This window comes from Mastomys coucha, unplaced genomic scaffold (assembly GCF_008632895.1).
Source record: "Mastomys coucha isolate ucsf_1 unplaced genomic scaffold, UCSF_Mcou_1 pScaffold5, whole genome shotgun sequence".
Classification (NCBI taxonomy): domain Eukaryota; kingdom Metazoa; phylum Chordata; class Mammalia; order Rodentia; family Muridae; genus Mastomys; species Mastomys coucha.
The window spans coordinates 104,130,463-104,157,356 of record NW_022196911.1 but is presented as its reverse complement, the minus strand read 5'-3'; the positions used below and the strand labels follow the sequence as shown (position 1 = coordinate 104,157,356).

At 46.7% G+C, this 26,894-nt stretch overlaps 2 protein-coding genes across 5 annotated transcripts in view; both read left to right on the top strand.

Annotated features, from left to right (window-relative positions):
• Prkca (protein kinase C alpha) overlaps positions 1-7,917 on the top strand; it is a 412,947-nt gene extending 405,030 nt beyond the window's left edge. For both annotated transcript variants that reach the window (XM_031350714.1, XM_031350715.1), the window contains one exon: positions 1,581-7,917. In XM_031350714.1, coding sequence (XP_031206574.1) covers positions 1,581-1,745 — 165 coding nt within the window. In that variant the 3' untranslated portion in view covers positions 1,746-7,917. The remainder of the gene's footprint in view (positions 1-1,580) is intronic.
• A 1,439-nt stretch (positions 7,918-9,356) lies between these two features.
• Positions 9,357-26,894, top strand: part of Cacng5 (calcium voltage-gated channel auxiliary subunit gamma 5) — a 55,741-nt gene continuing 38,203 nt past the window's right edge. For 2 of the 3 annotated variants that reach the window (XM_031353647.1, XM_031353644.1), the window contains exon 1: positions 26,575-26,736. The gene's annotated coding sequence lies outside the window, so the exon portion shown is untranslated. Of the gene's footprint in view, positions 9,712-26,574; positions 26,737-26,894 lie in introns of those variants that run through there. The other variant, XM_031353645.1, reaches the window with a different exon arrangement.

Genomic DNA, 26,894 nt, shown 5'->3' with positions numbered 1-26,894 from the left:
ACAGCCACTCCATCACTGAAGTGTAAAATGTTCTTAAGTTCAGAGTACAATGTTGCTTATTAAATGAAAATAATATTGGAAAAAGACAATGTTGTTTTTGAAGACCTTACTTTGAACTTAGGATACATCTCCATAGACACTTAGCTATTTTATTTACTGCAGAGAAAGTAGAAAATTATCATGAAATGGGTTTCTCTAGAAAACTCATTTGGGAAATAGGTGAGAAAAGATAACCCATGAGCACAATGGATCTTCGTTTTAAATAAATAAATAATGTGTGCTGGACTCTGACCAAGTGCTATGTTCTATATAGAACTTAGCAGTTAACCTTTGTAATGTCATGAGGAAGGAGATACAATAGTTCCTTTCTCAACTCTACAAAATCTCACAGGTTACCTAGAACCATCCTCTATTAGAGATCCAAAAATTCCTCAATTAGGTTAAAATGTATGCTGACTCAAAGTGAGTTCATCTTGTTCTAGTTATGCTACCAGCAGATAAAAGAGTTATGGTTTACAGCCTGCTCAGAATCATCATTAGCACCATCAGTAAAACTCCCAGCTTTTCTTTGGAAGTCCCAAAGACTTTGACATGCCACAACCTTTCTAGGTATTTGGAAAAGTGAGGATATTCCTTTCTTTCCTTCCTAAAAGGAGTTTTTTTGCAAGTGCATTGTGTGATGAGTCTTGTATAACTCTAGATTGTATTATTGACTACAAGTTAAGTAAGACTCCCATGCACTACTGCATAAGCACCTGACTGGGTAGACAATCACAGGGAAGCTATGCAAAAGCCTCCATTTGCAAAGAATGCCTTGATAGATCCTGAAGGATGATAATATTCAAGACAGATCACAGACTTTACTGTACCTCCCCAGGGTACCTGTGCATACCTTCTCCTGTCTTAAGACTCTGCTGTGAATGAGCTCCATGTTGACCTGCCTGCCACTTGACCAAATCTATCCAGATATGCATAATTCTTGCTTACAGCAAGAACTCATCTCCTACATTGTCACTGTACCTACCCCATACAACTTTAAGATTACTCTGAGAGCTAGAATTTCTAAAACATCCCAGTTACATGTCAAAGATACAAAGCTTCTGTCTGGTTATAAATATTATTACAAAGAACCAAATATGGGACAGTAACCTTACCTTGTCAATTCAAGGGTACCTACAGGCACAATCAATAGCATGGCCTTTTCAACATGGAGCTATAACTGATGGCCCTGTGTGTGCACCGTTCCTGCTAATAGCTCTGCTTGCTCAATGAGGTAATATTGAAGTAAGAGGGGCTGTCTTTTTGCTATGTTATAACCAACAGTACATTTCCATTTGAGGTTTTCATTCTGAGAACATTCTCAGACTTATCATATGAGAAGAATTACAATCAAGTAATTATCTGTTGTTTGCTATGCCTGGCTTCTGATTCCAGTAGGCCCCACAAGTCCTCTAAGATTCTTCCTGCCCAGTCAGGCCAGTTTCCCTGTGGCACGCCCTCCCCCATCCCAAGGCTCTCAGTAAACTATTTCTGTGATTTGTATCTTCTGACCTCTTCTTTTTTCTTTTTTTTCCCTACAGTGTGGCAAAGGAGCAGAAAACTTTGACAAGTTCTTCACGCGAGGGCAGCCTGTCTTAACACCACCAGATCAGCTGGTCATCGCTAACATAGACCAGTCTGATTTTGAAGGGTTCTCGTATGTCAACCCTCAGTTTGTGCACCCGATCTTGCAAAGTGCAGTATGAAACTCAAAAATGAAAGATCAAATGCCTCCCTAGCCCCCACCTTCCCAGCAGTGGGAAGTGATCCTTAACCATAAAAATTTAAGGCTATGGCCTTGTATTTTGTTCCACACAGAAGCCTGAAAATTCTAGGGACATTAGTCCATAAGTGATCAACTTTCTTCCCCACCTCCCAACCAAAAACATTATCTTAGTGGATGATGACATAATGTACAGAGTATAGTATAGTTTAATTTAAGTCACATCTGGCTACAAGTTAATTCTTCCTAGAAAACAAAGAGACTTGGACCCTATTTTTTGGTACGATTTGATATATTCTCCATACCTTCCATTTCTTGGATTTTCACTATCCAAATCAACCAGAGATAGTAAACTGAACCCACCATAACTCAAGGGAAGGAAACTTTTCCAACCAAGATGTCTTTGGAACGAAAGAACAGGAAGCCCAAGAGAAAGCAAAGAGAGGTTGGTGGCTCATATATTCACGACCCCATTGCTTCTATTTTCTGCTTCAATGGAAACAATCCTTAGAGTTTGAGAGGGCAGGATGAACCTGATCACTGTTCCCAGTCATCATAGCACAGCCATAATGCATAGATTAAGAATGAAAGAAAACTTCAGACAAATATTCATTGAATCTGTCATCCGTAATCCCCTGCTTGGTTAATAACTATCTCAATAACTCATTCTTTTTAAGAGGCCAAATCGTCTAAGGACTTTGCTAAACAAGCATGTGAAATCATTTCAGATCAAGGATAAACCATGTGTATATTCATTTTAATCTCTGGGAGATGACTCTTCAATCCAGGGTGCCATCAGCAATCATGCCACTGTTCACAAGTGTTGTTAGCCAACCCCACACACACAATATTTTGCTACCTTTGTGGGTACCCTTCCTAAGAAGCTGAAATGTATGCCCCCATCCCCTTTTTTACTATTTATTTAATAAGCTGCAGTGTCGTTTATGGAAGTATAATGTATAGTAACTTAATCAAAGTATTGATTAGCATCAGTCCTTATAGATTGATTTTCCTCCTTTCTCTAGCCCCACATCCACTTAGAGATGAAAAAGAGTATAGTTTGGGTTCCTATTCCCAGTTCCAATTGAATGACATATGTGGAGCTGTAGGATCAAGATACTTTATGCTTATATCGGCTCAAAGATGTTTTCTTGCTAGAAGGATTTTAATATGTTTTGCGAGTGCATCATGCAATGGATTTTGCATGTTTATAATAAACCTTAATAACAAGTTAATCTATATTATTGATATAATTGTATCAAGTATAAAGAGTATTATAATAATTTTTATAAGACACAATTGTGCTATATTTGTGACGCTCATGTTTCCAGTCTGCTTTAAGATTAAGTGTTAGCTTTATTCATTGCTGCTGGGCTCTCTCTTACTCGCTACCCCACACACTGGCACTCTACCAGACATAATTAATTTTTTAATGTAGATGTAATTTTAAAAATGAATGGCTACTTTACATGTTTAACTAGGGTTTTACTATATATGTGTACATATGTATATATATATATTTGATTCTACCTGCAAACCCCGGTTTTGTTTGTGGGGATTATTTTTGAGATGAGACTCTGTTAACTTCATGTTATCTTCTGTTCAGGTTCCCCTACCACTCCTTCTCTTGGGGACAGCTGGAAATGTTTAATTCCAGTATTCCTGATATCTTCATATGTATGTGGCATTGTTACAGCACCTGGGCTGAACTGTGTGTGTGTGTGTGTGTGTGTGTGTGTGTGTGTGTGTGTGTCTGTCTGTCTGTCTGTCTGTCTGTCTGTCTGTCTGTCTGATACTTTTCAGCCTATGTCTTTAGGGTCTCTAGGGATGGAAGGGTGGGAAGATTCCTTTCTCTGTGTGCATGTGGACACGCAAAAATATGTAGTCTGTCTTTCAGCTCCAGAATAACTCACTGTGTACTCCAGAACACACAGAATCCTTGAGGCAAACTTGGCCTATGTAGAGCCATCTCTGAAGCTGTTGCAAACAGACTCTCTTCAGAGGCGCGTACTGTCTTAAAGCTGTTCCTAGAACATTCCGGTCTTTGAAGAGCATGTCTTTGGCCAAATGCCTCCCAATACAAGGTGTTTAGAAGAGGCAGGCTTCTGCAGCATAAAGGACAAGTGAAAATGAAGTTCCCACCAGTCCTTATAGAAGGCACCTCTCCCGAAAGCATCTCACAGCTAAGCTCTCCTCTTTGTTACTCTCCATTTATCTGCTTGACAGTCACATACCCTGCAACCCACCAGGAGTCTTTGAGATACAGAGCATAGGTTGTTCTGAAAACCCCTAATCAGAAGGAAATATGGAGTGGAGAGTGGGCCAAACCAGAAAAGAGCAGTTTCTTCTGCAGTCTTTCATGAATTTTGAACTTCAGACTTCAAAAAGCAGGGGAGGGTGTCATGTATGGATCTTAGAAATCAAGCTCATCATCTTGGCAACCTAGCCTTATCAAAAACACTATACTCGGTCCAACCATAAAGGAACTGGCTTATAGATGAGCCTTGGAAGTGAAAGCGTTGCTCTTCCCAGGTGGGACAGCAACAGGAAACTGAACCTCTCAAAGTAAGGAAAGCCACAGAAAAGGAGCACAGGGTTCATAGAAAATCCATCCCAAGGTGCCAAGCCGCCTGACTGTTTCACTCCAGTAGCAGGCTTGGGTTCTTCCTTAAACTGCCAGCATCCAGCTCCAAGTGATTCAACTTCTCTAGAAAATATGTGCAATCCCTTGGATAGCTTGTATGCTTAGAGAATATCCACAGACATTCTCAAATGGGAGGAGGGAAATAACAGAGCTGCAGACCAGCATTTGCCTAAGGAACAGAACACTGGAAAACAAACTTAGGAGAGATGATAAAAATGTAAGGAAGTGTTCACGATGCTGCCTATTCTATACCCTGCTGAGTAATTAAATTCAGATAAAGGCTACTACTTTAAAGATCTGGGCAGCAGAGAATACTTTTGCTACAAAACTAACTCATGAGGATAACCATTAGCAGCTGTTAGACAGGATCAGTTGATAATATTCTATATCATTGTCCCACTTCACAGACCTTGTGTGAAACAGGACTACAGGGGGACTTCTGCCATTTGAACTGAAGCAACCACATCAGAAGCCGGAACCAGGAGGGAGCCTTGAAGGGTTTAATCCCCAGGGATGGGGGTGGGGACTATTTAGAAAGTACCTGCTCTCAGACTCTGCCTGCATTGGCAGGGCCTGTGGAGGAGAACCTAGCACAATCCAAGTCTCCACAGGACCCATCAGGCTGTGACCCAGAAAATCCATTGAAATTGTTTTGTATTATATTCCCCTGGAAAGTGGCCATTGCCCAGTGGCAGCTCTTCCTTGTTCCACCACAGGCCAGTGGGCTGCTAGCTCTGCCTTCAGTGTGGCATCTAAAGTTACCTGGTGCTTGGGTTGAATGGAGAGGGCTGGAGTATGCTGCCAGATGCAGCCCTGGGAGTTAATGGGAAGCTCGCCTCCAGGCAGGAGTTAATTCAGAAGGTAGATGAGGAGCCCCAGGAGCTAAACTGATTGCCCTTCACCCTCTTACCTCTGTGGCCTAGTTTGAGCTAGTAGCCTTTTCTTTAATTAGTCCTTTTTATTAGTAATTTGATAAACTCAGGAGGCCAAGAGTTTTCTGGAAGCTTGGTCTGAGATGGTCATGTGAAAGATTACCAGAGGCCAGTATTAACCCTCAAGTGTTGTTGCTCACAAGCTCCAGTTCTTAGCAGAGCATGGTGGCTTGCCAACCCCAAAAGAGCTACCCATTGTTCTATCACAAAGAGGAGGAAGCAGAAGTCAGTACCATGAAAGAGCAGGGTTTGAGTGCACCCAGAAAGACCTGAAAGGCTGGCAGAGAGGTTGCATTATCTGCATGGGCTCCCACTGGGGGTCATTGGTACAAATGTAGGTTACTATCTGTCAGTCTTCAAATGTGTGGCTTCTTGTCAGATACAATCTGTTGTTCATTCTCAAACCCTCCCAACTGTAACAAGTCCTTTGCCCTGGGCAGAGCCAAGCCAGCCAGCAGACCCTGGAAACACTAAGTTCCATCTTTATCCCTCTGACAATTACAGCTGCTGAGCCTAGATCCAGAAGTCAGGAAAACAACCAACAGTGAGCAATCTGCCAGCTTTTGCTTAGCAGAAAAAAAGAGGAAGGGTTTGTGCAGGGCTTTATTTTCTCAAACGCCTCCACAAGGCAACACCACCTGATAGTCATTTTCTCACCTTGGTCTTATGAAATCATCTATTTCTTGTGTGTACATGTCACGCTGTTTCCTGTTTGTTGACAACCCCAGTAGGGCAGGGGTACCTGTCCCCACACCACAACTGAGTACATCAAACAGTCACACTGGGGAGATGCGTGCTGAGCCAGGGACCTGAGAGGATGGTGACCATGAGAGAGGGGGGGCACAATAGTGAGGAAGGAGACAGGTCCTCTGGTTAGCAGCGGGCCCACACTAACATGACAGAGTGTTAGGAAACTGGTTTTAAAATTGTTTTCCATGAACTGCTGTTAACAAACTGTGCTGGACAGTCAACACCCCTGCCACATCTCACTGGGCCAGCATCGGCAAATCTAGAAAAAGCTGTTACTTTCTGCTGTCAGAATAATCCAGAAAATCAGGAAAAGGGTGCTTGAAGCATGCACAGATGCAGTATTCCAGAAGCAATGTCTACCGCTGGCTGTCCCAGTGACAATACAGTAATGGTTAAAAACTGTGGTTGGCTCAGCATTCTGTGCCCCTCGTCCATGTGGTCAGGTGTCAGTCAATACACAGAAGACACACCAAGTCGTTAAACAGCCTTATTGTGACCCTCCTCAGAAGCCCACAATTTCCAAAGGCTTTTTTTTTAACCTAAAACAAGAAATTAACTTATTAACTCCAATAAAAGACCTGGGTATCCTGGGCTATTTGTACTTTTTTATAGAGGACTTTAATAACTCAATTCTTTTCAAGTGAGTTTTTAAAATAATAAAAATTTCATAAAATTCCAATTCCATGCAACCTATAGGATTTCACCCAGATTGGACAGAGCACCCATGATCTGCATTCCTACAACTTGATTTCCCATGCTAGTGAGGTCTGGAGTCCACATTGGATTGGCTGCCGTCTGGTATTCTCTCTGTTTCTTAGTAGACAATAAAGATAGCTGTGCAAGGTTTAGCTATCTTTCAACTGTAGAGATGATGGCTTTATAGCTCCCCTTCCTGATGCAGCCCCAGGAAAGCATTCCTGGAGATCTAGAGGACCCCACTTTGCACTGTAAGAGTCAGAGCAAGAAGGGGATGCTTCTTCAGCTCTGTCTCAAGTCCCCTCTGGTCCCTGAGTCTCTCATATCAGATAAAAATGGAAAGATGCCCTCTAAGGATTCTGCCCTCTGGGCAATTCAAACCTACTATCCCAAGAAGAGATGGCATTGAGTATGCCTGAGCACCTGCTTCCATTCCACAGATGTGAGGAGACAGAACCCTACTTTTGAGAAAACCCCTACCAGCCCACTTTGTAAGAACTTTTTTCTAAACTATGACTAAAGGCAGCTTTGCACTTTCTGATCAAACAACACTGTCTTTTGTTTCCTGCTTAATTTTAAGACTATTCTGTGATCAACGTTTGTAGATCTTTGTTAATATTTTGCCTGGAAAAATGTGACTCTCTCCTTGGGAGGTTTAGTAGAGTATTGAAAATTATACATGAAGGTGGTTACTATTTTGAGGCTAAAGGTTTTTCTAAGAATCAACCTCCTATCCTGACTATGAAGGTTTTTCAGAATACCTTTTATAGATGATCCAGATGCATTTCGAGTTGCGTTTCCTACATGATTTCTGTTTTATGAAGGACATGCCATGTTTTAAATCTCTCATTAAAAACAAAAACAAAAACAAACAAAAAAGAACACCATGCATACCCCCAAGTTGGCTTGGAGGAAGGAGTGGAGGTAGAGGCTGTTGTCCAAGCAGGCCTTTACTGATAAGCCAAGGCCTGTTCCACTGCTTGTCTAGCAGGTGAGGTAAATATGTAAATTACCACCTAGCTTTCTTGGATTTGTGTAACCTCTACTCTCCGTTTGCATGATTCGCTCTGTTAGATGCATTCATTGTAGTTCGGAAGCAAGCGTGTATGAATAAAGATACTGATCATTGCTGAGTGGCTGTCATTTGCATCCTGTGTCGGCCTTGCTCACCGCCTTCCCACCCAGCATTCTTTGAATGGCAATGGCATTGACTCCAGACACATTCTGTTAAACTTTCATCTTTTCACTCGTTTCAGTCATGGCTCTCTATTAAAGTCTCTTTTAAAAAAAAATCACAAAATAGCTTTGGGGACTGGAGTTAAGAGCACTCACTCACTCACTGGCCAGTCATGAAGACTGGAATCCTGATCCCGGCACACACAGCAAGCAGGCCATCCCACAAAACTAGCACTGATGGCCTTAACACCATCTGGCTTCTGAGCAAGCCTGTGTGAGAGCATACCCCTACACTCGTACACTCACATATAAATAAGTGAATGACCGAATAAATATATTAAAGAGAAGTCAAAATACTGTGTGCTGGACCAGTGAGATGGTTCAGTAGGTAGAGGCACTTGCCACCAAACCTGAGGATCCGAGTTCAGTCCTCGGGACTCACATACTGGAAGGAGAGACCTTACTCCTAAACAATGTCTTTCACTTCTACATGCATGTTGTAGCTGGCTAGCTCTCTCTCTCTCTCTCTCTCTCTCTCTCTCTCTCTCTCTCTCTCTCAACAGGGTCTCACATAACCCAAGCTGGCCTCAAACTCTGTATAGTCAAGGATGACCTTAAATTCTTGATCCTCCTGCTTCTCCACCTGCCTGTAGTGCTAGGGTACAGGCAAACCACCACATCCCGTTGTCATGCTGGGGACTGACAACTGAGCTATGTCCCCAAACCCCAGAACCCAGTTTCTAAAAGCGAAGGGCTGACATTAGCCCACACTAATGCTCACGCTCTCCTGACCTCTTCCTCTGAGAGGCTTCTCCCCTTACACTCAAGCTTTGCTCCACCGCATCCCCTACTTCCCTTCCCATCCCCAGTCCTGCGATGCCTGACACAGGCCTGCTTATCTTAATGCTCTCTGGATTCATATACGCATCCACTAGGTAAATGTTTTATCCCTAAGATGCTGAACTCGCACCCAACCTCCTGAAGTTCAGGGTCTTGCATCTGCCATGGAAAGAGCCAGGGGATTGGGTTCTGAGGAGAAGCAAAGAGCAGCATATTCACACACGTGGGTCATCTCTCTGAAACAACACCCTCATGAAGAGCCAGCGGCCAGAAGGTCCTGCGTCAGCCCACCAAGGTTTACCACTGGTGGCTTCAGAGGTACAGGCAAGAGTGAATGTCCACCCAGCCCTACAGAGGAGGAGGGGATGGTCTGAGGTCATGAGTGGTACCCTTCCAGGGGTATTATTAGGTGTCACTCCCTACCTCTGCCCATTGACACCCAGTCTGGCAGCAAGTATTTGCTGGGGCCACTCAAGCAGGATTCTCAGCTGGGGGCTATTTTCTCCTGGGACGCCTAGAGTTTTGGGTTTGTTTTTGTTTTGTTTTTGCTGACACAGCCAGAAGGCATGCTGCTGATTCTGCTGGGTAGAGGGTGGGGACACTGCCAAGCTTCCCTCAATATATGGGGCAGTGCCCACTTCAAAGTTTTGCCATACCCAAAATTCTAGCGGTCCTGCCGTTGAGGGACCTAGCCTAAAATATGTCCAAAATCCTACTACTTCGCTCCATCCTCAGTACTCCCTTCCCTGAGGTGACCCTTGATCTCTCACAGCCCCTCCTGCACAGCAGCCTGCCTGACCAGACAGAGCAGGCCCTTACAGTTTAAAGCACTCCAACGACTTCCCATCCCCCACCATCTACAGCCTGCCAGCATAACCCACTCTCGGGATACTGGTTCAACATTTGGGAAGGTAAGTTCAGAAATACTGACTTGAGGGCTGGGGAAATAACTCAGTAAAGTGTGTGTTCCCTAAGCATTGAAGACCTGCATTCAATCCCCAAAACCCATGTTTTTAAAAGGTGAGCACAGTGGTGGGTACTTATAATCCTAGCCCTGGGGAGGTAGAGCCAGGTCCCATGACCACCCAACTTAGCTGAATAGCCACACCTCAAGCCAATAAAAGACCTTGTCTCAGAATACAAGGCAGACAGCTCCTGAGAACACTGGAGGCTGTTCTCAGCTCTCAACGAGTAAGCGAGTAAGCGTGTGCATTCAAAATACGGACTTACTGTGCTCATGTGTATAAGGCTCTTTCCTATCAGAATATGCTAAGGGAGGGGGCTCAGCAACTAAAGCAGTGTTTGCGCCCAGCCGAGCCTCAGAAGAACATTTGTCTAATGAGTAAACGTATAAAAAGACTCCAAGAACGCTGTGCTACCTCACCGTCCTACAGGGAACATTCATTACTAGGCCCTGGTCCTTGCTCTGGAGGTGTTACGACACTAAGGAGGCAAGATAGGCACATGGGCGTGGCTCAAAGATAAAAGGACCAGTGTGGGTTAAAAATGGGGTCCCGCATCCGGTCCACCACAGAGCTCGGACCATTCATGACTGCATGCGCCCCACACCACTGCCGGGTGGGCGTCAGGCTGTGAAAAGCTGCAGGACCCCGATCAGGAGTGGAGAGGTCTGAGGTCCCCCGAGGATCCCAGGCCGCACAGAGGCAGAGACTGGCAGGTTCTCAGGTTCTCAGACACCCCAGATGTCTCTAGATGCTGCGGAATGGAGTGGGGGGCCGAAGGGAAAAGGGCGGGGAGGAGAGAGCTCAGGCTGGGTCCCAGGCGGGTGGCTTGGGTTGATGGAAGCTGTGTCTGAGAGTGCAGGGAGGCCTCCGCAGGGAGATTAGATGCCCAGCTCTTTAGAGGGAGTCCTGCTCCATTGATCCAGCACTGAGGATCCCAATGAGAAGAGGTAGTCCATGGTTTTAAGGTGTTTATTGTCACGGAGTAGAGACAGAAAGGCAGAGAGAGGGAGAGAGTAGAGCAAGTAGGGGCCAGTCATGGCCACGTGGAGAAGAGAGTGGAGAAGGGAATGTGGAGACGGGGAGCAAGAGGGCAAGAGAAAAGCAATCAGGAAGCAGGAGTAAGAGAGGGAGGAGGGGTCAAACAGCCTCTTTATAGTGGACCAGGCCTACCTGGCTGTTGCCAGGTAACTGTCAGGGTGGAGTCCAGACAGAATACCAGGAGCGTGGGGCGTTGCCCAATGTGACTGATGGCCACAGAATTATTGAGCTGGGCCTTGTGTCAGGAGCCTGGTGTCTGGGAGTGGGCAAACCTCCTTCCATCCCTTGCAGAGTTATCTGCTGGGTCTCCAGGGTTTAAACCTAGTTCAACCATAAAACTGGCTGCCTTTCACGGCCCCACACACCAGGAATGGATGGATGCCTCAGAAACCCCGATTCTTAGCTTCTGGCCTTCAGCCTTGAGTCTAGAGGCAGTGGTTGCCCGCAGTTACACTTGAGCGGTCAGTCAACACCCTGAGGTTCTCCTCTAGCCTATAGTATGCACTTGGGGCGGCAGTGTCGTAATTAGGGTTCAGCTAACATAGTACTATGCGCACAGCAAAGGCTCTGTATTTTCACACTCTGCCCCCATGTGTAAGCATCACAGGGAGCCGGGCACTGCTTGCAGGGTGTGTGCAAGAAAGACTTCGGACTCTCAGGAAGCCAAATTGAATATCCCAAGATTCTTTTCTTGTAAACTAGCTCAATAGACATATTGCAGGCAAGCCTGTTCTAGTCATGAGAAGAGAAAATGGAATTGGGGGAAAATCAAAGGGCTAGAGGCAGGCTCAAGAGCTCAACAGACACAGACAGGTGAGCATGTCAAAGAAACAGAAGTCTGAAGCAGATGACAAACAAGAGTGTGGACCCAGTCACACACAGCTGCAGACACAGGGGCAATCCTTCACAAAGGTGCCAGACACACCTGCAGTTCCTTTGTTTGCATTTATTTAAAGCCCACAGTGACAGCCGCCTCAGGTAGAACCTAGAGACCTTGTTCATCTTACATAAGAACAAAGGCCAGGTCAGAGAGGTAGAATACTGGTACCCAGGGAAGCAAACTCAAGATGCCTCATGTCTACTGTAAGTACAGGGACGTCAGCTGCGCCTGACCGGTGTCTCCTGGTGGGGAAGGCCAAGAACCTGTGATCTGAGGAAGGAGGGGCTGAAAAGAGGAGATCGGTGCGGAAACTAGCCAATGAGAGGAGAGGAAGGGCTGATGTCCATCTAGCACCTGCTATAGAATCTGGACAAAATGACCTCATTAGCTCCCATGGCCCTGTTGGGATAGAGGTCTCATAAGTACTTACATATGAGGAAACCTTATGATGCTTCCCTATGGTAGAGGCTGAAGTTTACAGCTTAATGATGGGAAAATGAAGGCTCAGGTACTAAGAGGCACAGATAAACTGGGTACAAGCAGGGTGCCATCTATGTATGCTCTTCACGACCTTGGCCTACTCAGAGGTTGAAGATGCTGTAATAAATCAAAGATGCAGGACCTCCTAAGGGCTTCCTCCCTTCACCACTTCCTTTCAAGCTTCCACCACCAAGGGGGAAGCTCCTCTCGTCTGACTGGATTATGAGACTAGACGCCCTTCTGCAGCTGTTTCCAGAAGCTTGCCCTCCCTCTACCCTCTTTCTCCTGATTTAATTTCCCCAACTTTAGCACTGTCTGTGTTCAGGGAGGAGAGAGAAAAATAGCATCCCTGTTCTCAGAACCCAGCAGGTACTTCACAGCCGCCCACACCTGCCTGCCTCGTGCCCAGAGAGACCCGGGAGAAAGAAAACAAGCTTCAGGAATGGCTGGCTGGCCTGGGGGCTCAGCCTCCATAGCATCCTTGAGTTGAGGCCCCACTCCTCATCAGAGGGAAGCATGGTCTAATGGGTAGGGGACAGGGGACGCAACAGAACAATTGTCGTAGACACTGAGCAGCCCAGAGAGCAGCAGTGGGTCTTGGCTGGGACAGAACACTATAGGAATGTTTTTACTATTCTAGAACTTGACAGAAATAACACCTTGATTCTTAGAGCTAATACAAAGAAGGAAGCTGAAGCCCTGTCGCTGGGAAGACAGTACTGTCATACTTAACAACCCGGTAGCCTGGCCATCACGTTGGTCTTCATGTCTTTTTATGCTGGTGATGAGATCCCGTAATAAATACCAATGGGGCTCACAGCTATTGGTTTTTGTACATATGGGGTGTATATGGTGTGTGTGTATGTGCTCGTGGTGTGTGTGTATGATGTGTGATGTGGTGTGGATGGTGTGTGTATGTGTGTTTTATTTGTGTGGTGTGTGTGTGTGTGTTGGTATTGTGTGTGTGGTGTGTGGTATGTGTGTATGGTGTGGTATGTGTGGTGTGTTGGTGTGTATGGTATATATGTGTGGTGTAGTGTGGGGGGGTTGTAAGTGGTGTGTGTGGTGTGGTGTGTATGTGTTGTGTGTGTGTGGTATGATGTATGTGTGGTGTGGGGGGGGTTGTGAGTGCTGCACACATAGTGTATGTGTACATGCACAAGTATGAGTGCATACATAGGAAGATCAGAGCTCAGTGTCAGGCATCTTCTTAATTGTTCTCTTCCTTATTTGTTTATGAGTTTGTCTTGAAGCAGCATTTCTCACTGAACATGGAGCACATCAATTCTTTTCAAATTGCTGGCCAGGGAACCTCAGGGGTCCTCCTGCCTCCTCTGTTCCTCTGCCTCTCTCAGGCCCCACCTCCGCCCCCACCCAGCCTCTGCCTCTACCTCCTGTCCCCATCCAGCCACTTGCCTCTGTCTCTGCCTCCACCTGCACCCCCGCCCAGCCTCCTGCCTCCGCCCTCACCCCGCCTCCGCCCCGCCTCTGCCCCGCCCCCTGCCTCTGCCTCTCTAGTGCTGGGGTACTGACATCTGTACCCCTGTGCCCAGCCTCTTTATGTGAACTCTGGGGATCTACACCCCGCCCTTGTGCTTGCATGCCAAGCACTGTGAACTGTCTTGTTTTGTGTTGTCAACTTGACACAGCTGGAGTTATCACAGAGAAAGGAGCCTCCCTTGAGGAAATGCCTCCATGAGATCCAGCTGTAAGGCATTTTCTCAATTAGTGATCAAGGGTGGGAGGGCCCCTTGTGGGTGGTGCCATCCCTGGACTGGTGCTCCTGGGTTCTATAAGGAAGCAAGCTGAACAAGCCAGGGGAAGCAAGCCAGTAAGTAACATCCCTCTATGGCCTCTGCATCAGCTCCTGCCTCCAAATTCCTGCCCTGTGTGAGTTCCTGCCCTGACTTCCTTTGGTGATGAACAGCAATGTGGGAGTGTAAGCTGAATAAACCCTTTCCTCCCCAATTTGCTTCTTGGTCACAATGTTTGTGCAGGAACAGAAACCCTGACTAAGACACACTGTATCAACTAAGCCTTCTCCCCACCACCACATTAAACACCTTACACATCCAGAAACACATGAACAAAGAGAGAGGGGCCATAAAGTCTATTAAAAATTCCAATTTAGGTTTCTTGGAAGAAAAGCACCATCAGAAGCAAACTAGGCAGACCGCTTCCTGACTTCTTCAGTATTCCCTTGGTCTTTCTTGGCTGGATTCAGTGCATGTTCTTTTTACTTCTATTTTCAGTTCTTGATGGATCTACAGGGATGTCACCCAATCAGAAGCTGAGAGCATTTGTATAGTAGGCATCAAAAGTTTGAGAAAAAGGAGTTGGAGGGATGGCTCCGCAGTTAAGAGCACTTGATGTATTTGGGTTAATTATATATAATTTAATATGTATTCTGAACGTACGAGAACAACGAGCTTTGCTTTTTGACAGATGAGTCATTATAGATTCCCTTGTGCAGACACACACAGAACATATGCACTCTATGTCCTAGCAGCTCACACTAGTTACCACGTATTGCAGCATGAGTTGCTGCGTAACTAGTTATCCTGACACTTTACCTACAGAAATAGCTATCTCACAGTTTTTATGGGGTGGGAGTTTGGGGCAGCTTAGCAAAGAGGACTGTCCCCAACTCTTCATGAAATGTCACTGATGGCATTCTTGTCCTCAGACATTGCCCTGTTGGCTTATATCTTTTTCCTTTTTTACTTTTAATTAAGAATGCCCTATCGATGCACTACATAGAGATGGTTAAAAATCTCGGAAAGGGAGCTGGAGAGATGGCTCAGTAGCTAAGAGCACTGGATGCTCTTGTATAAGACCCAGGTTCAATTGCTAGCACCCACACTATTCTCTGTAAGCACCAGTCTCTGGGACTCCAGTTCTAGTGAATCTGATGGCCTCTTATGGCCTCCCTCCCTGGGAGGGAGCATGCATGGGCCCTGCATATGCTTGTGGTTGCCCAGATATACATGCGGGTAAACATACGTGCACGTATAAAATAAAAATTTTAAATAAATCTTGTTCTGAAATATTGAAAAATATGGAAAAGTCAAGACAAAATTAATAAATTTAACTCATCACACAACCTGAGAGACCACTGATGACATTGGAGATTGTTTCTTTTCCTCTGGCATGTCATCTTACCCTGCCGGGCACGAGTTGGGCATCCACGTACCTATCCCGATTTTCCAAGTATATCGATTTCCATGGACACATAATATTGCATACCTTAATCAAGTCATTAAGAACTCTTTATGCTGGTTTGCTTGTTTAAACAAAGCCTTTCTGCATAGCCCAGGCTGGCCACAAAGTCATAAGCGACCCCAGGCTGGCTATGGTAGTTTAAACGAGAAATGTCCCCAATAAGCTCGGTCATTTGAACACTTGGCGTCCAGTTGTGCTATTTGGGGAGATGAGCCTCGTTGAAGGAAGTACATCCCTGGGGGTGGGCTTTGAGAGATGGTACCTTCACGCCCCCTCCGGATCTCTGCAGAATGCTTTAGTTAAAGGTGTAAGTGCTCAGCCTCCTGCTGCCATGCCTCCACCCCATCATGATGTGCTCTTAGCTCGTCCCTTTGGAACCATAAGTCAAAATAAACTTCCTCTTCCTTAAGTTGCCTTTTGTCATGGTGTTTTATCACAGCATCAGACTGTCTTAGTTAGGGTTTTACTGCTATGAACAGACACCATGACCAAGGCAACTCTTATAAGGACAACATTTAATTGGGGCTGGCTCACAGGTTCAGAGGTTCAGTCCATTATCATCAAGGTGGGAACATGGCAGCATCCAGGCAGGCATAGTGCAGGAGGAGCTGAGAGTTCTACATCTTCATCTGAAGGCTACTGGTAAAATACTGGCTTCTAGGCAGCTAAGATGAGGGTCTTAAAGCCCACACCCACAGTGACACACCTACGCCAACAGGGCCACACCTTCTAATAGTGCCACTCCCTGGGCCGAGCATACACAAACCATCATAGTGACTAATACATTGGCTTTGAATTCCAAAATCATCCTACCTCCAGCTGCCAGGTCCTAGGAGTACAGGCACGTGCCACCACATCTAGACCTCCACTAAGGCGCCTTCTGGTTTCCATTGTACGAACTGACCTTTGTTGTTAAGTCTGCTCTTGTTAAGTTTTTAGAGCTCTTCATCTTTTAAATTATTTAGAAGAATTCAGTGGTGAACACCTTCGATCCAAATTTTTCTTATGCATTTTATCTCATCTCCCCAGTTGGATCCCAGAAACATAACCAAATGTAATCCAGGCTGGTCTTGAACTTGTAGCTGAGACTGGACTTGAACTTACAACCCTCCCAAGGACTGGATTACAGGATGGCACCATTATGCCTGGCTTGAAACCTTGTTTTCTATAGTAATATTTTCCTTCCCCTGCATCAACTAAAAATGAGTGGGCTCGTTTGGTTTTAGTGCCATACTTTTTCTAGATCATTTGCCATCTCGTCATCACCAAAGGTCAACTCATTCATTTATTCATTCAACCAACACTTATGTGCACCCTGAACAATGCACCAGGGCTAGGCTACATGCCGGGTAGGCAATGGTTGCCACAGCTCTTAGTCAAGAGCGTATTTACTGTCAGCTTCTTTCTGCAGGATGCGAAGCAGCTTGAAGTAAAATACTTCAAACAAGTAATTAAATAGGAATAGACCATCATGCCCAAAGAGAATAAGAATGTATACTTTCCACAAGAATCAATAAAATCCCTGTCACTGATCTTGAAGTTATCTGTACATTTCCTAGAAGCCGAAGAAAGTGGGAGCCGTAATGGTCAGTCACGTGATTCTCTTTCCTGGAACCTTATATCTCTGGGAAAGAAAGCATTTTTTAGTACTGAGTTCCAAATGAAACTCAAGAGTGGTGATTTTATTGCATCAAAGAGCCATTGTCGACATTAAAAAAATTAGTGACATTTGGGATGTTTTATTTTCCTTTTTAAGATAAAATTTCATGTAGCACAAGCTGGCTTCAAACTCTATATCCCAGACTGGCTCTTAACTCCTGATGCCCCTGCCTCTAGCTCTCTGATACTGCCTGTACCCCTGAAAAGTGGCTGACGCATTGAAATGGCTTTGTTCTTTCTTTCTTTTTTTTTAAAAGACAATCAACTCAGTGGCCTCTCTCCCCTGGCCTGTCTTTACTGATCTACATCAACTACTTGGCATAATATAAAGATAAAATTTCATGAAGGTGACCGGTGGGGATGTTCAAGCCAGTGTCTGGAAATGTAGCCAATGACACAGCCCAGCTTGGTCCAAGAAAAGAATTTAGAATTCCTGGAGGAAGAAAAAACAACGAGGTGCCATGTTTTATCTGTCAACTTGGCAAAAGTTAAAAGCCTACTTTAAAGATTAAAACCCAATTTTGGCAGGAGTTGGGGAAACCAGCCCTCGCCTACCCTGTGGGTGGGAACAGAAATTGGTGTAATAATTTTGGAGGGCAATTTGCAACAACACCCTTAAAAATGTGCTTACACACAGCTATTCAACTTTAGATGTTTTCAAAGGAATAAGGAAACAAAACAAAACAAGACAAAACAAAACAGCACACAAAGCCTTAGGGGGTGGGACTTCCTTCTCCCAGGCTGTCAGGATTGAAGACAACACAGGCCCGGACAGAACTGGGGATCCAGCTGGACCTCTGCTTAGGCTTATCAGTTCTCACATATATTCATTTATCCATTTATTCATCCATTCATTTATTCAATGTGTGGGTGTGGGTCTGTGTATGGGGTGTGGGTGTGGACTCACGTATGTAGGTACACACGCATGTGTATGCACGTGGAAGCCAGAAGACAACCTCAGATGCCATTCCTCCTCTGCGTCTTCCACTTGCTTTTTTGAGACAGGGTCTCTCATGGAGACCCGAAGCTTATTAATTAGGCTGGGCTGGCTAGCCAGCCAGCCCTGGACATCTGCCTGCCTCTACATTCCCAGTGCTAGGGTTAGAAGTTCATTCCACCATAACTGGATTTTTACTTCAGTATTGGAGATCAACCCAAGTCTGCATAGAGATCAAAACATGACCAGGGCAGCACACCCCACCGCTGAGGAAGGCACAGGGAAGTTCCGCCGAGAAGGGCAGAGTTCCACGAGGGAACTACACACCATGCCAAGCTCATTGAAAACAGCCTCAATGTCCGTGGCTATGAGCTACCACATAATCCTGAGCAATTCAAGGCTAATAGGATGTAACCATGTGCCTCTTGGGTTCTCTGAGGCCCTGTTCATTGGAATAAGCCAATACTAGGTATTTCATTTGCTTTGCCTAAGAGGAGTTAGGTGACAGTCCATGACATGAGACCCCAGTAAAAGACTCCCATGGCCTACTCTTGGTCTACGAGAGTTTTCTAGTTTGGGGTCAGGTCTAGAGATAGCAGGTTAATATGAAAGAGATCCTAGGGGCTTCCTGATATGAGAAAGTGGCTTCTCATGCCGTTTCCTTCTTTGTAAAACTGTATTTAAGTGCGTGATATGCCGTAGTATGTGAGGCCATATCTGTTTGCAGGAACAGAATACATTAGTGCTAGTACACTAGAAGACTAGTATATAGAATAGTTACACAACAGTGATAGTACATTAGAAGAGTACACTAGATCAGTACATACCAGTGCTAGTACACTAGGAGACTAACTAGTACACTAGAAGACTAACTAGTACACTAGAGCAGTACACCTCAGTGCTAGTGCATATAGAGGTCAAAGGTTGACCTTAGATAATGTCTCCAATCATTCTCCACTTTAGAGGCCAGATCTTTCATTGAACCTAGAGTTTACTGATTTGGCTTCTTTAGCTAACCAGCTTGGCCCAAGGAATTCCTCTGTCCCTGGTCCCCACCCCCACCCCTGTCGGGAGTGCTAGGATTACAAGAATTCAATACACCTGCCCAGCTTTTGTGTGACTGCTCGGATCTGAGCTGGTCCTCACACTTGGGCAGAAGTGCTATATTTACCAAATCACCTCTCTAGCAGGGAGCATTACCCAGAAGGCTGTAGCTGCAGCAGGAACAATTTATAGCTAAACAAAACAGAACCCAAAAACAATAAACTAAGGCTATTAAAAAAATAAAAATAAAGGCCAGAGAGAAAAACACTGGAGATTTTATTAGACTGAAAAATGCAGTGAAGTGATTTTGTGAGCATCTATCTAGGAGGAGCACCTATGTAGGAGGAGCATCTATGTAGGAGGAGCACCTATGTAGGAGGAGCATCTATGTAGGAGGAGCATCTATGTAGGAGGAGCACCTATGTAGGAGGAGCATCTATGTTAGAGAAGCACCTATGTAGGAGGAGCATCTATGTAGGAGGAGCACCTATGTAGGAGGAGCTCTATCCAGGAGACCCTGTGTTATTCCCAGTGACTGGGAAAGTTCTTGCCCCTGCCACAGCCACTTCACACCCACCTGTCTCCAGGCTCCCAGTGGAGCAGAACTGAGCAAAAATCAGAATGCTAGCTCTGATCAGGAAGTTTACCCCCTTTATTATGTAATTAATATGTCCACACAGGGACTCATGCAAGTGACCATGTAACTAAACACCCAAACCAGGACACATGCAAGTCAAAAGCGTGCTGAAGGTAGGAAGCTGTCCCTTGGTGTCTGCACTGTTAACTTTCTTGTCAGTTGGAGACAAACTAGAGTCACCTGGGAAAGAGGAACTTCAGTTGAGGAGCTGCCTCCATCAGATTGGCCTGCGGATCTGTCTGTGGGACACGTTCTTGATTAATGATTGATTCAGGAGTGCTCAGCCCACGGTGGGTCTTGCCACCTCTTAGTAGGTGGCCTCAGATTGTGTTAAGAAAGCAGGCTGAGCAAAGCCATGAAGAGAAAACTAGTCAACAGCGCTTTCTCATAGTCTCTGCCTCAGCTCCTGTCCGGGTGTCCCTCCATGATGGGCTATGACCTGTAAACCAATTGAACCCTTTCCTTTCTAAGTTGGTTTTGGTCATGATCTCCATCACAGCAACAGAAACCAGGCTAGGGCAGTACCCAAGGAGATCAAGATCCACACTGGTACTAAAGTGCCTTATATGAAAAGGATGGGGCAGGATGTGACCCACCCTACTGTGGAAGCTGGCAGGTCCCATAAGCAGACCTAGGGTGGAAGGCTGCCATGGGCAGAAGGGACTCATCGGGCTCCTCTGCGGGTCTTCTAGCGAGCTCTCCGCTCATTTATTTCAGAGCTTTGTTTCATTAACTTCAAAGCTAGGAAATGGCTATTTAAGACAGTTTCCTGTCATCCTGAGAGGTGGGTAATTGGAAGGTGACATGAGCCTAGCCCTGCTTTCTTTGTTCTGAAACAAACGGAAATGCTCTCATTTTCCAGCCCTTCTTTTCTCTGCACTCCCATGCTCTCCTTGGGCCTTTGCCTTGGGAGTCCAGCCTCATCTCAGGCTGATGAGGTCTGCCTTGTACAAGGCGCCTGGTGGGAGGTGACCACTGTCTGACCCTGAGCTGAGCTGCTTCTCTTTGTGGAACCTGGAGCCTGTTGTTTAGACATGGCCTCTTACTGAACCCACAGCTCCCAGCCTCAACTCTGCCAGCTGGCAGTAAGCCCCGGGGATTGCCCCACCTCCCCAGGGCTGGAATTGCATGCACCCCGACTCCCACCCCAGCACTGTAGTGGATGCAGGGGACCTGAGCTAGGCCCTTCACTTACATGCCAAGCACTTCACTTACTGAGCCATCTCTCCCGCTCCGTGTCTTTATTCTTATCAGATGAGGTTGGAATCTCCCAGAGACACAAGGCCTGAGTCACCAGAGGAGTTTTACAGAGTTCAGGTGAAAACAAGGAGCAGTCTGGGACAGTGGTTCTCAACCTGTGGGTGGCAAGCCCCGGGGAGCCCACCTATCAGCTGTTTACATTATGATTCATAACAGTAGCAAAATTACAGTTATGAAGGAGCAATGGAATAATTTTATGGTCGGGGGTCACCACAACACGAGGAACTGTATTAAAGGGTCACAGCATTAGGAAGGTTGACAGCTACTAGTCTGGAGTTTATGATCCCCTGCAGAGATCTCTACCAATTGCCTGGCTGTTAGACCAGCCAGGAGCTGTCCAGGTGCTGACTGGACAGCTCTCCTTCACACCCTCCTGCGAAAATTTCTTTTTGGCCCCCTACTTATTCTATTCCAGCCAGGGCCTGTATTTGAACCTATTCCTTATAACTTTCTCTGTAATCAAAATTGAGAGGCATCTTCATTTTGCGTATGGGCTCCCCTGACCTTGAAACTGTCTTAGAAGCAATCATCTAGTTACCAAGGGGACGACGCAGGAGAGCAGAAGTTGAACAGCTGGCCTTTGAGGAGAGCAGAGAGCACAGCACTGAGAACATGGAGACCAGCCATGCTGGCAGCGAGTGCTGCTGTGCCAGTCACCAGGTGGGGATGCAGGCGGCAATGTCATCACCCGGGTTCCACAGGATGCTGCCTTGAGAATAAGGGAGAACATGTTCCCGTGCAAGAAAGGAAATCACGTCTTTGCCTGCTGGGCCTGGAGCCTCAGCAAGGCGCTTACTAGGCTGGGGAAAGGAGAGGCTGGGTAGTTGGAAGGAGGGTGGAAAACAGCTCAGGCTGGGCTGATAGGAAATGGAGGGATGTGGCTGGGTCTGAAAGAGCCAGGCCAGGGGAGATTATACTAGTGTCTCTATAGAACACAGGTCATGCCTGGGTACAGGTGGAGAGGGGAGCCAATTACAGAGCATACTCCACAGGCAAAACAGAACTATGAGCAACACAGCACACAGCCTTACCTTCTAGGCCCCTATGTGCCCCCTCCCCCTCTCCCTCTCCCCTCCTCTTCTTGTTCTTGTTCTTGTTCTTCTTGTTCTTGTTCTTGTTCTTGTTCTTGTTCTTGTTCTTGTTCTTGTTCTCCTTCTCCTTCTCCTTCTCCTTCTCCTCCTTCTCCTTCTCCTTCTCCTTCTCCTTCTCCTTCTCCTTCTCCTTCTCCTTCTTCTTCTTCTTCTTCTTCTTCTTCTTTCTTCTTCTTGTCTCCTGGAGTTCAGGATGACCTCAGATTTACTATGTGCCCAAGGATGACCTCAAACACCTGAAATGATCTTCTGTTTCTACTTCCTAAGTGGCTGGATTGTTGATATTCACCACCATACCTGGTGTGTGCAGTGTTAGAAATCAAACTCAGGACTGTGTTAGCCTGTCAAGCATTCTACTCCCTGGGCCACATCAACAGCCCTGGCTTTTTGCTTCTTGATACCTACTATTCCTTAAGCCCTGTGGCCAATCACCCAGTCATCCCGGCCTTCCCTGCTTCCCCAGCCTAAGCTGTGTGACTCAGAACACTCCCGGGAAATGCCAGTATGATCAGCTCCTGGGACCTGAGGCCTTGTTTCTGAGAGCAGCCTGAAGATTGTGGGTTTGGCTCTCACCTTCAGCATATGAGATGCCTGTGCAAGCAGGGTGTGAACTTGCCATTTTCCTTTGGGCATTGGCATCTGGCTGTCTCTGGGGAAATTTACCTCTTTAAGCCTCATCAGTTCCCCATAGGAAGTGACAGTGTCTGAACTGGCAGTCTTGTTTTAGAATCAACTATGCTAAGACAAAGAACATACTTGGTGTGTGATTGTCTGGAGTAGTGATAGGGATTCATGATATCATCAATCATCCCTCCGGGCAGGGGGTGGGGGGGAGAGCTAGAGATTATACTCAGCTCCAGCTTCTACCTGCCCTCCTGCAGCCATCTCCCCTAGGCCATCTTCACTCTCTCTATCTCCATAGATATAGACACACCCATGTGTCCCCAAGTCTCACATATAAAGCCTGACAGAAAAGTGCTGATCCCCTCTGTCCTTGGCACCAAAAAGGTGTCACTGCCTATCCATCCCTGACTGGTTCATACCTCCTCTGACCACCGCTGTGTCCTGGAGTTTGGATTCCCAGCCCATCTGCAGTCATCTCACAAGGCAAGGCAGAGGCACCAGGAAACCTTCTGCGGCGGTGACAACCGGCTTGCCTTTTGCCCGTGGCATGTGTCTATCAAAAGTCACCCAGGAAGTTCTACTGTTCGTTATCACACACAAGAGCGCAGGTGACAGAAGACATCATGTCACCTGTCTCCATGATCCCAAAGGCAGAGAGAATTGGCTGACAGAGCAGACACCTGAAAGTGACATCTGTCACCACCTCCCACCCTCTAGGGCCAGGAGGAGGCTGTCAGGAAGCCCCACCCCTACCTAGGACATAACTGGGCATTTTCTTCCACACGCTTGCAGAGCTCGCTGGGCAAAGCTGACGTGCGCGTGCAGAGTGTGGCAGGGCGCTCCTAATTAAGACCTAACGAGCGCGTGGAGCCTCAGATTCGCTCACTCAGCTGTGGATTCAGAGAAAGCTTGTGTTTCATGAAACTCCTCGCCCAACAGGGAGTGATGAATTATTGAAAGGATCAAAAAAAAGCTACCAGGGAGGGAGATCTGCTCCATTATTCATCAGGCCAGGAGTTCCCAAGTCCCCAAGCACAGCTGCTGGCTTTCACACCTACACCATTTTCCCATTATGTCAACAGGAGCGTTTCCAGCCCTGCTGTATTGGCAGCCTCTGAGCAGACTTCCTCTCCTGCCATTCCAGGCCTGTCCTCTACTTCAGCCAGCCCTGCAAAGCTGTAGCTAGGGATGGAGGCTCTGCTTAAGGCTGAATGCCTTCCTTCCCCTTCCTGGCCCCAGCTCAGGGGTCTTTCAGCCTGCGGGCAAGGCTCCTTAAAGGACCAGAAAGGCTTTTATTTTAAAGATTATATATATATATATATATATATGTGTGTGTGTGCGTGTGTGTGTGTGTGCGTGTGTGTGTGTACACATATATATCATGTGATATATATGTGTACATATATATGTATATGTATGTATATGTACACACACACATATATATGTGCATATATATATATATATATATATATACATATATATCAGTACACCGTAGCTGTCTTCAGACCCACCAGAAGAGGGCATCAGATCTCATTATTGGATGGTTGTGAGCCACCATGTGACTGCTGGGATTTGAACTCAGGACCTCTGGAAGAGCAGTCAGTTCTCTTAACCGCTGAGCCATCTCTCCAGCCCCAGGAATTATTTTTAAGACAGCCCCACCCCCAATCTGTGTCTGCAGCTGTCTAGCCACGCCCATCCAATCCCAGCCCATTTGCCTTTCAATAGTGGGTGAAATTCCCTACCCTCGACCACCATCTATGCTGACGCCTCCCTCTGCTCCAAGCTCCCTTCTCAGCCCTCTGTCGTGCTGCTGCAAGGCTCTTCATCCTGCAGGTCCAGATCTCAAGGCCAGAAGTGTAACTTTCATACAGACTGTGTCGGGGCTACACCTTTCACCCGCAAGGCCTTCTCAGAAGCCTTCCAGTGGCCCAGAAAGCTCGAGGTTCTCACCAGCTCTGGCTGCACAGTGAGGAGCGAGTCTGTGGGAAATATAGCAGGGCATCTCAGCCAAAGTGGTTAAGAATCACATTGTGGGAAAGCTCATCAATACATGCACTAAACGCAGCCTTCCTAAGAAAGCCTACTGACCCAGAGGTTATCTGAGGTCACACAGCTAGCTAGGTGGCAGATCCGGGCTGAAGACCACATTCTAACAGACCCACATCCTTTCTCTCTCAGCCACCCATGTCTTGGGGCACACTGGCTTGGGCAGGACTGGGGAGGAAGCCACGGGCACCCCTGGAAATGCCCCTTGTAAAGAGTTTCAAAGGAAAAAGGAAAAGTTGGGCATGGTGGTACATGTCTGCGACCCCAGAACAAAGGCAGAGGCAGGTGAATTTCTGTGAGTTCAATGTCTGGCTGCTCTCACTATGTAGCCCTGGCTATCCTGACACTCACTGGGTAGACCAGGCTGGCCTCAAACTCAGATCTTCTTTGTCAATTTCGTGGCACAGATCCGCCACACCTGTAGTGTACTTTGATTAGCAGGTATCTCCTTGGCAACTTTAGTCTCTTGAAACATTTATCCAACTTTTAGACATTCATTCAACAAACACCTCCCTCGCACCTGCTATGTGCCAAGCCTTCTGCCTAAGCTTATAATATAATCAAGGAGAATGCCAATCAACTCATCATTGCCACACTGATGACTCCTGGGCCCAGAAGAGGACGAGAAATGAATCCTTAGACCACAGGGAGAACCAATAGAATGTGGAATAGAATGTGGTGCAGTTTCTATATGGCTGTGTCCACCCACAGGGTCTGGATCAAGTGACCTAAGCCACAAAGGGCTTCCGTATAACTGATACCTTAAAATCTGGGGGTAAATGTGTTCACTGCTAATGTCTCCATGTCTGACACTGACCACTGGACAGAGGAAACAGCTGAGTTTGTAAAATGCTTTTTTTTACAATGTTTGCAGTCTAGACACTGGGCAGCAGCAACAGGACACTCCCTGAGGCTTGCTAGCCAGCCGAGTCTAATCAGAGTTCCAGAACCTAGATTCCAACTGCACGAACACACGTGTGCTCGCACTGAGCATGCATGCTTGTGCATGTGCTTGAACACACACACACACACACACACACACACACATGAACACACCCCATCTTGTCCCACTTCAGCATCTGAAGTAACTTGACAGAAAAGTCAAATCCCCAGAAGACCCCTGTGGTCAGGCTGCCCAAGCCTACATCCCTGCAGGGCATGCTTCCAGCTTCCAGCAAATGCTACTGTGTGTAAAGTTCACACGTGTGTGGACAAGGTTATCAGCTGCCATTTCAGAGACATGAAGATGGGCTGATATTCCAGCCAGAAAGAGTGAGCCCTGTGTATTCCCAGCCAGTCTGGCTAAATAGCTCTTCACCACACCATAGCTCCAGCTGCAAATTATCCGGGGCTTCATAAGCCTGTGAAATTAAGTTTGATGGCGCCATGGAAGCCCTGTATTCCAGTTAACAATTTAGAGAAGGAAGAAATGCTTAATGCCAGAGCCAGGCAGCTATGAGCTGCAGATGTGGTTCTGTGGTGTGCCTTCAGGAACACCCTTGGGTCTGAGCCTTCCCGTTGGCATCCGTGAAATGGGAGTGTTGTGAGGGTCAAATGACTGGAGACCTGAAAAGCGCTTTGAGTAGTGCTTGGCTCTCAGAACTCAATAAACAACTGGCTGGGCTGGAGTATTCTCTCCACCATCAACTGCAGCAGCTGGCACGGGAAGATGTGTCTGACCCAAGGCAGGTTGGTGCTCTTGGATCGGAAAGCCTCCCTTCTCCTACGACAACCCCCGAAGTCTTCACCTACAGCCTCCGGGAGGATGCTTCCCCAAGCCAAGGGTTCTCCTCTCGGTGGAAGGCAGCATCCTTCGGTCCCAAAGCCCACCCGCAACTGACTGCATAGGGAAGGCAGGCCCCGCCCAGACCCCGCCCCAGACCCCGCCTTCTTCCAGTCCGGTGCTCCAGCCGCGGCCACCAGCACGGTAGCTGGCGCAGAGCAGCTCAGGCGACCGGACGGGGCGGGCGTCCGCCAAGCAGCGCGGTACCTTCCACCGAGCGCAGCCCACAAGGGACTTTCCAGGAGAGTCTGGGGTCGTGGCCGTGAGGTAAGAGCAAAGATAAGCAGGAGGGATAGACACACGCCTTGTCGGGGGTCCAGGAAGCGATGATCTTTGGTGGTGCCACTGCTACTGCTGGCCTCCTTACTGAGTAGCCAGGGGCAGGGTGGGGCGTGCGTTCTCTCTCTCTCTCTCTCTCTCTCTCT